The sequence below is a fragment of the Gossypium hirsutum genome, chromosome A05 (genome assembly GCF_007990345.1).
Source record: "Gossypium hirsutum isolate 1008001.06 chromosome A05, Gossypium_hirsutum_v2.1, whole genome shotgun sequence".
NCBI classification, from domain to species: domain Eukaryota; kingdom Viridiplantae; phylum Streptophyta; class Magnoliopsida; order Malvales; family Malvaceae; genus Gossypium; species Gossypium hirsutum.
This window is the reverse complement of record NC_053428.1, coordinates 32,597,483-32,608,247: the sequence shown is the minus strand read 5'-3', so window position 1 is coordinate 32,608,247 and position 10,765 is coordinate 32,597,483. Positions and strand designations below refer to the sequence as shown.

The 10,765-nt window shown below is 33.4% G+C and overlaps 1 protein-coding gene across 2 annotated transcripts; it reads left to right on the top strand.

Moving 5' to 3' along the window:
* Positions 1–3,439: 3,439 nt before the first annotated feature.
* Positions 3,440–7,291, top strand: LOC107957461 (uncharacterized). 2 transcript variants are annotated; one of them, XM_016892981.2, is made up of 9 exons: positions 3,440–3,629; positions 3,740–4,046; positions 4,794–4,941; positions 5,051–5,201; positions 5,373–5,498; positions 5,603–5,683; positions 6,126–6,318; positions 6,399–6,669; positions 6,840–7,291. In XM_016892981.2, exons 2-9 carry the CDS (start codon positions 3,849–3,851, stop codon positions 7,097–7,099), a joined length of 1,428 nt encoding a protein of 475 aa, XP_016748470.1. In that variant the 5' UTR covers positions 3,440–3,629; positions 3,740–3,848; the 3' UTR covers positions 7,100–7,291. The 2 variants fall into 2 exon arrangements, with proteins under 2 accessions (XP_016748470.1, XP_016748471.1); XM_016892982.2 differs by having other exon boundaries at positions 3,449–3,629; positions 3,772–4,046.
* Positions 7,292–10,765: the final 3,474 nt, after the last annotated feature.

The following is a 10,765-nucleotide window of genomic DNA, read 5'->3' as shown; positions in this document are numbered from 1 at the left end:
GACATCCTACTTTACAGCAAAGATGATGACTCCCATGCACAACTCCTTGAAGAATTTAAATATCTTATTTTCAAATATGGGATAATACTGTCAGAAAGGAAGATGCAGATTAACAAATCAGAAATTCAGTTTCTCGGAATGGATATCAAAGAAGGAAAATACTCTCCAGGACCATACATTGCTCAAGAACTTTTCAAATTCCCTTCAAAAGATTTGTCTTTTAAGTAGGTCTAACAATACATTGGGATTGTTAATTATCTTAGAGATTTTATCTCTAAAGTTTCTAAGTATATTAACCCCTTGGAAAAGTTGCTTAAAAAGAACCTTCCTCCATGGTCCTCTTCCTAGACAAAAGCGCTCCAAAGATTGAAAGAGATTACCCAGGATTTACCTCCACTTCAAATTCCCTTAGATGGAGAAAGAATTCTACAAACAGATGCCAGTGACAAATACTAGGGAGCAATCTTGCTTAAAAAAAGAAACGGCAAAAGACAACTTTGTGGATACAAGAGTGGAAGATTTTCAGAATCAGAAATTCATTACCACTCCACATTCAAAGAAATCCTTGCAGTCAAGAAAGGTATGGAAAAATTCAAATTCCATCTTCTGGGTTATCATTTTTTGGTAGAAATGGATATGTCTTCATTTCCACAAATGCTCAAGTTTAAACAGAAAATTGTCCCTCATCCACAACTTTTAAAATGGGCAGAATGGTTTTCTGAGTTTAAATTTGATGTCAGACATATCTAGGAAAGCAAAATGTTCTTGCTGATCTACTTTTCAGACCCAAAGAAAATTCGGAAGTCTTCACCTACAAAAGAGTTTTTTTGGCCTAGACCAATCATGATGTATAGACCCTATTCCTCATCATCCACCTCTCCTACTCATTACACTGTTACACCCAATGTCCACCCTGAATATCCTCTAGAAGTTTTTACTCTTGTGGAAAAAAATTGTTTTCATTAGAAAGCTAGGGACAGGATGTTCGAATATCAGATTCAAGTTTTCAAGAATTTTTGGGGACTTATTCTTAAACCTTGGAGCATTCATCCAGATTATCCTTTCATACACCCAATAATGTTTAAATTTGTTGGACAACCAAATGAATTAAAATGGTTTTTATGGTACTTTACCCATCTCTACCATATTGCCATACAGTTCGACAACCCTGATCTCCTTTATTACTTGAAAAAAGCCATCAGAGGAAACATTGAACCAGAACAACAAAATTTCTTTACTTTTCTTAGTTGGTTCCATCCTCTTCCACAATGGCTTCAGATTATTGAGCAACATCGCAACCAGACAAGAGGTAATTATGGAAGCTATATGATAATAATCTTCTACAAGCCTCAATATTTTGTCAAATGTGGAAAAGCAACCCAGCTCAATTCCTTCCCTACCTCTTGGATCCATAAATCTCTTGAAAATGAAGTCTTCAAAGATGATGTCCAATATCGAGAATTACAAAAGTTTCTTTGCCAGCTCAATAGAATCATTCCATTTGAAATATGGCCACCCCGAGATATTTATGCACCATGAGACACCTGGCCAAGAACATACACACATTATCATGAAGCAGTCCTAAAAACTCTCCGTGAATATCATGAAGGAATTCCTGACCCCACAGAATGGTCTTAAGATTACCCGTGGCGGTACAGTCAAATCAGTCTTGCCAAGATAGAATTACACGATGAAAAATAAAAGGAAAAAGATGAAGAAATGACCTGCTACAGTGAAGATTCCATAGATAGTGCTCAGCTTCCCCATTCAAATGCAAACAGCTGAAAATCACTTGTCGGGAATCTTGCTTTAATAATTAAAGTATTTTGCTTTATGTCTAAAAGTACTTTACTTTATGTCCAATATAAGTCCTGCTTTTACTTTATGTACTGTTTACTTTATGCTTTAATGTCTGATGCTTATCCTGTGTACTGTTTACTATTTTGTTGTATTATATCTCTTTCAGCTATAAAAGGAGGATGTATTCTCATTGTAAAAACCAGGAAGAAGTTTTAAATAAAATCCTAGTGTATTTTCTCTACTTATGGCTTTCTAAAGATATTCTCTTTTCTCTAAATCATCTTCTTCTTAGAAAACTTTAGATGAGTTTACAAAGAATTTACAATATAGTATGCTCTGTGCTTGCCATATAATGAACCCTGCACATTAGAAATATTGAAGTTCTGATCAGTAATACTTATATTGATGTGGATAGCTTATGTCTCTTGAATTAAGGCTTTGTAGCTAAAAGGTAATGCCTGTTGAATAACTCGTGTGGAGAAAGGGTTTAAGTTTTGGCATAGCATACCTGCTACAATTCATTCTTTCTTGCAATCGCTGAGTTTATCCATACCCGTATTGGTATCAGAGTCTTCAGGTTCAACAAAACTCATCTTTAGTAATCTGAGTGATAGATAGATTTCGAGAAAAACTTTTCATTCATGGTAGAAAATATGTTAGCACGTCCTTCTACTTCTTCTAAACCCATATCTTTACCAGACTTTCCTATGAAATCTCATTCTGCAAAAAAGATTTCCTCTTTATATGAAATAGAATATCTAAGTGAAAAAGATAAAATACAACCCACAGATCTTCCTACAGTAAATTCTTATGCCGCTTACAGAAGATCTGCCTTTTCTCCTGTAAAATCCATCAGAACCTTGATCAAAGGTTCCACTAAACAAGTCAGGGAATATATCCAAGCCTCACGGTTTGATAGTTTTCCCAGTTATGCAGCTTTACCAGAGCAGTTTGTCACTCTCGAAATTCCGGCAGAATTTTCAGCAGAATGGAAACGTGCAGGATATACTCATATCCATTTTGGAGTCATACGTCTTGCTTTAAACTATCATGGCACCGCTGGAAAGCTTGTAGTTACAAGAATTGCACTTTTGGATTCTAGATATTTAGAATACCAAAAATGCATGTATTACTACAATTGAAGCCACGTTAAATTCTGGCATTGTTATGGTAACTCTTTTCCCAAACTTCACGATGGCGTTAGCAGATCCTAATCTGACCGAAGCTCTAAAAGTCCAGATCCAAATAGCAGGAGCACCACAAGTAGCTTCTGCTACTCTCCATTATCAGATTGTCTACATAATTCAAGATCATGCCTTCAATCTCTCTAGGCATTGGACAGATGATTCCTTACTCATTTCAGTAAACACAAATGACCAGCCTCATTGTGTTCATGTTCCGAGACAAATTCCTAAAAAGGAACTTATCAAACTACTCCTAGAGAAGTGGATCACTAATTATAAAAAACTCCATGACCATAGCCAGCCGATCCAGTCAACCTCGAGTCAGATTACATCTAAGGGAGATTGGGTGTAACAGTGTAAGGAGTAGGAGAGGTGGATGATGAGGAGTAGGAGAGGTGGATGATGAGGAATAGGTCAATACATGTTGATTGGTATAGGCCAAAAAAACTCTTTGTGCTTAATGAAAAAGAAAAAAAAAGCCCAAGTTTGGAAACATATAGACCGACAGACGGATAAAAAAAAAGTAGTACTAATATTTACAAATTCAAAAATTGAAAAAGAGATCGGACGGCAATGCAATGCTTACTGGAATCTGAACTCGCAGACAAGAAAAGGAAAGAAGCAAAAGCAAAGCAAAGCGAAGAGGTTCTTAGTTGCTTCTTCTTACTAGTAGTACTAGGAAAACTTATTTTTCTATCCTTTTAGTTTTTTTCTTTAAAAATAAAATCTTTATTTTCCGCTACTGCTACTGCTAGATGTTAAAAGATGAGGGACTATTCTGGTTTAGATAATCGCTGCCCTAGAATTTGATGGGAGCTGATATCCGCCATACTTAGTGCTTTCTTTAAGAGCTAAATAAAAGATATGGATGGTGGGCGGAGGATAGCCGTCAGCCCAAGGCCTTGCAGCGGACGGAGAATACTCGCATCTAAGAAAAGAGGGAGACCCGATGCCTTCGTTAACAGTGTCAAGAAACTTCAACGAAGAGAAATCTGCTCTAAGCCGCACCGTGCTTTCTCCGTCACCGACGCCCAGGAGCGCTTCCGTAACATCCGCTTGCAGGTTCTTTCTTTTTTTTTACTTACTTGCCCTAACTTTTATTTTTTATTTTATTATTTATTGCGCTAATTTTCGCTTCTGCATTTAAACCTTAGCTTGACGCTTCACATCCTTTTCCTTTTCATTTTTCAAAATTAAAATACGAATAAAATTTTGAACATTTTAACCCTAGTTGCAAATTTGTGGAAGGGAACGAAGGAAGCTCTTAGCTTTGCATCATTAATATGTTCAAATTGGTTTTGTACATGTTGTCCATTTAAGAGTTTCTGCTTCAAGCACTTGTTTGTTTTTATAATAAACAACTAGAGTAGCTGGAGCGCCGACAATTTTCAATTTTGGCTCTATGAGATTTTGCTCTGCAAACCTGATGCACTTTCGTTGTTGTATCAAAAGATTTCTGATGTTGAATTTAAAATTTCCATGAATGATAATTAGTAAAGCTTTACTTGAGAAATTTTGGAGTAAGAAATGTAGGAGAATACCTTGGGCTGACATCAAGATGTAGGTGCTTTATCTACATTTGATGGTATTCTGACTAACATGTTATCTTTAAAATCGATTCACCTTTGGTTGATTATTAATACATGTATTAAGTAGGAGAGTAGAAAAGGACATCTCTTCCTCTCATTTAGTTGGAAGTCTATCAACTAAAAGATCAGTATCCAAGTCTGTTACTCATCTAGCCTCTGTGTATTACTGTTCTACTTGAGCTTGCTTATTAGATTTGGTTATATTTTGCGTAACATACAGGAGGAATATGATACTCATGATCCAAAAGGACATTGTTCAATGGTATTACCATTTCTGAGGAAGAGATCAAAGATTATAGAGATTGTTGCTGCACAAGACATTGTATTTGCTCTTGCTCAATCTGGTGTATGTGCGGCATTCAGTCGAGGTAGGATCCTTGTTTCATACTTCTAATCTTATTTGGATGGGCTTTTCTATTTCTGTTTGGATTGAAAATGAGAATAGGAATCTTGATGTTTTATTGTTGCTGGGTGCAGAGACTAATCGAAGAATATGCTTTCTAAATGTCACTGCTGATGAAGTTATACGAAGCTTGTTTTACAACAAAAACAATGACTCACTTATCACAGTCTCAGTTTATGCTTCTGACAACTTCAGCTCCTTGAAGTGCAGAAGCACGAGGATTGAGTATGTCATTTTTTTAAAACCTCTTTACAACCTTAAACTTATCCCAACTGGAGTCGAAAGAAGAAAAATGGGAAAAAAGACTCAAATAAAAGGATGAAATACTGCATCTAGACATTGTAATTTGTAATGTTCATTTGTTTTCTTTCTGAAACAATTCGGTGTTATGGGCAGGTACATTCGAAGAGGTCAACCTGATGCTGGTTTTGCACTTTTTGAATCTGAGTCACTGAAGTGGCCTGGGTTTGTGGAGTTCGATGATGTAAATGGGAAGGTACTCACATATTCAGCACAAGATAGGTAAGTAGTCATCCATATGAACGTACCTTTATGTTAAACTATAATAGTTGGATCCATAACTAGATTCATGAGTTTGATGTATACTGTTTTTATCTTTTGCTCAGTATATACAAGGTATTTGACCTCAAAAATTATACGATGTTATACTCCATATCAGATAAAAATGTTCAAGAGATTAAGATCAGGTAATGCTCCTTTTACGATGGTTATATCTCCTTGCTACAAAAGTAAAAATTCATTCAATGATGGGAAAACAGAAACCCATATGATATTTTTATCTTCTATTTCTATCAATATTTGGTAATTTAGTCTCCTTATAGTTGTTTTTTGTACAACTTGCTTTGTACTTCCTAAAAAGTAAAATCAAATGATAGATAGCAAAAATTGGGGTAAAATGAGATTAAAACATTGTAGAATAACAGTTTGATAGGATTGAAAAAAATATAAACAGTCATTTTTGTTCTCCAGAATAATTATAGTTTTGTAATAAGTATCGTTTAGTCTAAACAAGCTTTCATCTTTCTCATGGAATCAAAAGTAAAGTACTAATTAACAATCAAATGGTATCTTGTTTGCTTCTCGTCACTGTATGTAATTGACTTTGTTTCATTGTATGATTTTTGACAGTCCAGGGATCATGTTATTGATTTTCACTAAAGTTGGCGGCCATGTTCCTCTTAAGATTCTCTCAATAGAGGATGGTACCGTTCTCAAATCTTTTAGCCACCTTCTTCACCGGAATAAGAAGGTGGATTTCATTGAACAGTTCAATGAAAAGCTTCTTGTGAAGCAGGAAAATGAAAACCTTCAGATTCTTGATGTAAGTATCTTTGTCAATACGTTGCAATCTTATTAATTTGTTAAAGCTTAAAAATGAAAATCTAATCTGTTATCATACAGGTACGCAACTCTGAGCTAACAGAAGTTAGCAAAGATGAATTTATGACCCCATCAGCATTTATTTTTCTTTATGAGAACCAGTTATTCCTGACATTTAGAAACCGGACAGTGGCTGTCTGGAACTTCCGTGGAAAACTTGTAACTTCATTTGAGGATCACCTTTTGTGGCATCCTGACTGCAACACTAATAATATATACATCACAAGTGATCAGGATCTTATCATCTCTTACTGCAAGGCTGATTCTGATGATCCATTGTCTGAAGGAAATGGTTTGTTTTTCATTCTTTGAACTTTGAACTTTGTATTTCTTATGTTCTTTCTTTCCTGTGTCTTCTTTTATTGTGGTAACGTTTTTCTTAGATTGCATCTTACATCACTCTTCCTCCTTTAGATAACTATATCACTTGAGAGGTTTTATATCTATTTCCTGGCATGGCAGGGTCCATTAACATCAGCAACATATTGACTGGGAAATGCCTTGCTAAAATAAGGGCAAGTAACGGTTTCCCAGTGGAAAACCATTGTTGCTGCTGTGATGTCGAGTGTGGTTGCAGGTCAAAGGTGCAAAGCAGTTCATCTAGAATTAGAAGCACGGTGGCAGAGGCACTGGAAGATATCACTGCTCTTTTTTATGATGAAGAGCGCAATGAGATCTATACGGGGAATAGGTATGGTCTAGTTCATGTGTGGTCTAACTGACGGTTTGATTTTCAGTAGGAATTTTATGTAGTTTGACTTTGGTGGAGGTTGCGTGGGTTGTGAACGGGAATTGCGAGTCTTATGAAACTGTACCATTATTATTTAGTGTTAATTGTATCAATTCATTGGGCTCCTGTTTCTGGTTTTAATTCAAGTCCTACACCTTTATAATTTATTCTGTAATTTTGTTCCTGTGTGGGACTGTTGTTTTATATACTGTATTATTATTTTGCCTCTGTATGTCACCACAAGGGCTATAAATGAGTGCATCATTGTTTCGATTATCTCACTAAATAAATGAAATGAACAAAATCTTCAGGCATGTTTGTTAAACAGTCGGATATTAATAATGCATGTTTAGTATATATGTTTATGGATAAACCTGTTTATGTTTGTTCAAAATTTATTTATCTTGTCTGAAATTTAAGATGATACTGGTCAAACCTTGGTATCACTTTTCTCTTTTCCCAATTTTCCCATTACAAGAAATGATAATAAAAAAAATTTATTTAAAGCTTGTTTATTATTTTATTATATAATTAATAATAAAATATATTTTTAAGTTTTAGTACTCTTCATATATATAAAAAAAATATAGTCTTAATATTTTTTATTTTCAGAAATTTAATATTTTTTTTAGACTTCAAATTTCTTGTACAATTGTTAATGTTGTTGCTATTAAATTCACAAGATAAAGTAAGATTTTATCCCTAAACTTGTTTACTTTCCTTATTTTGGTCTCTTAATATTTTTTGTCTAGAAGTTGGTGGCTTTTTCTATTGTGGTCTTTGAATTTGAATTTGTTAAGGTATGATGATGTGGCATTTTGAGATTATTTTATGTCAATATTTTAATTTTTTTTTATAAAAAAGTATAATTCATTGATATTTTTAATATTTTTTTATTTTTTTAATTTTATAATATATATTTTTAATTTTTAAGTGATCATGTGACATAATTTTAAAATATTACATCAACATTTTGGAATGATAATTAAGTTCAGAGATTAAATTGAAATTTTTTTATCAAGTTGGATTAATATAGACAAAAAAAGTTTAATGACTGATTTAAAAGAAAATTGTCGAACCTAGAGATTAAATGTTTGTGGAAGTTTAATGTTCACAAACAACTACATTTAGTTTGAAAGATAAACTACTCATACATAATTTTAAACAAACAAACACAAAGTATAATTCTAAACTTTTAATCAACATAAATAAACAAAAAATAATAAACAAATATGAATAGAAGGTGGTTACATTAATTTAGTACTGTAACAGTCACTTATCTCTTCCCTTTGATTATCTCAGAGTGTACATTCTCTCCGTTTTCCTTCTGCTTATTCCAAAAACACCAAGCTCTAAAGTTTCTTAAGAATCCCGTTGCCTGCTACTGCAAAGTCATGCCCTTCATCACTAAAAACAACAGGGAGGACATTACTATGCATCTTGTTGAGGGGATCTACTCTCTCTGGATAAATATTTGAAGTATTGTATGTCGAGTAGCCAATTGGATTCTAACAATGGTCGGTATTGTCCTCGAGTCGTAGTGGGGTTTTGTCTCCCGTCTTAGTTGAGACGCTTACGTCTCCGTACTTTAGTTCCCTTAAAAATAAAAAAAATTTGTTTAATCCCTTAAAAATGATACATATTAAGCTTATATTTTGATCTACGAAAAATTTATAATTAAATTTCGACCCTTACTAAAAAAGTTTCTAGATTTGTCCCAGTTAAATATACCCCTTGGTGCGAGTCTTGCCGTGTCCTAAGAAGCTACCTGAATAGAGACGAAGCCAGAAGTTTATTTTTGGAGGGGCCAAAATTAAGTTATAAAATTTTAAAGGGGTCAAAAGTATAATTTTATTTTTGTAAATGCTTGTTATTTTAGAATTTTAAAACGATTAAACTGAAAATTTTTAACTTTGGCGAGCCAAAGTGTATTTTTACCATTAAACTAACTTATAATTTTAAAAACTTAAAGGGACTAAAATGGCCATTTTAATTGGGGGGCAAGGCCCTTACTTGTCCCTCATGGCACCGTCCCTGACCTTGAACATTTCCCAAAATGTTGAAGAAGCTACTAGTATTGACTTGCCAAAGACCAATGAGAGAACTCTAATGAAATGAGGAAGAATATGACAAAAATAGCTTACATTATAGGGGCTTATTTTTATTTCTCAGTTTAAGCTAGCGATGAAAATAAGAAAGGGTAGGTAGCTAGTTTTCTTGGGATTGCTTATTGACTGACAATGATGATTGCCTTCACTCGAATGTTGTTTCCAATAAGATTGTTTTCAACATTCCCCCCACCATTAGAGTGGGGCTTATGGTTGAGCCTCTTAATGCATAGTCCACTTTCTTTTTTTTTTTTAGAAAGCAAAGAGACGAGCATTAAGACGTTCTTTAATCCTTGTACTTTCGGGTTGGACTCTAGTCAATAGTAAGCGAGTTAGGTGTACATTTGGGAATCTTGAAGTTTTTTATGGTAAGATCCTAATGTATCTAGTTGATTTATAGAAAGTTGTCCCACAACAGTCTTTAGAAGAATAAAGAATCTTTTTTTCATTTTGGGCTTGGGTTGACTCCTCATTGTTCATCACCTTCAACAATAAATTCTCAACTTGAATCCCAAACTATGTTTTTTGATGGAAACTAAAAGGAAGTAGGATAATATTTTGGCTTTAGTTAATAAGTGGGGTATTCAAGTCTAGGCATGATTAACACATGATGAAACATGTTGGAACAATTTTAGATTATATATAATATTCCAATAGTTGCAAATGAAAAGTTATAAGTAACCAAAAATTATTTCATTTGGTAAATTGATCAAGAGTTGTCACCATTCATAGTAATAAATTATGCTTTTGTCACCACTCATTGTAATAAATTATGCTTTTGTTACTAAAAGTTATGTTACTTGATTATTAACAAAAAGTTATGATTATTCAAGTAATATGCAATGAAAAATTGTGTTCATTCTTAATAGATATGACTATTCATATAGACATTTATTGAATAGTTATCTCTTTATGAATAAATGTAAGAACTCTTATGAATAGGAGTGAACTTTTATCTGTATGACACACCAAAAATTAAGAAGCAAAAGTTCATTCTATTCTCTCACCATCTTTTATATTCAAATATTGTTCTATAAAGAATTATTGCAGGAGTTCTTTATAGAATTTGATATTCCTGCAATGCTTCGCTCATTGTTCAGTGGATTGCTTCTGTTAGTGCAAAACATAAATAACCATTGGACTTTATTGTATCCTCGAGGTTCATTTTCCAGTAACTCTCTTGTACACCAAAATATAAGTGGAGGAGAATAAAATCTTAAAGATAGTGGCATTGTTCTCATGAGTTTATTTTATCCCTCGGACTAGCAATTTTAAGGTTCTATTTGCAATTTATGACTAATTAAAGAAGGTGTGTTTGTTTACCACACATTCACATACCATTACAAGCATAATACTATGAGGATGGTGTTGAAATATGTGAAACCCATATATATTGGGGATATATTTTAAACTTTTTTAGGTAGATAAATCTTATTTAGGTAGATAAGTTTTATTCATATTTTATTTTATCTTTTAGTAGTTTATTAGAATAAAGGAATTATTTTCCCAATTAGGATTATGACTCTTTTCTTTATTTAAGTTTAATTCTT

Excerpts from the sequence above, each read along its gene's own strand:
- LOC107957461 (XM_016892981.2), top strand. The coding sequence starts at position 3,849 with ATGGATGGTGGGCGGAGGATAGCCGTCAGCCCAAGGCCTTGCAGCGGA. Across the intron at positions 4,942-5,050 it reads ATGTGCGGCATTCAGTCGAG|AGACTAATCGAAGAATATGC; the intron begins GTAGGATCCTTG and ends TGCTGGGTGCAG. Across the intron at positions 5,684-6,125 it reads GTTCAAGAGATTAAGATCAG|TCCAGGGATCATGTTATTGA; the intron begins GTAATGCTCCTT and ends GATTTTTGACAG.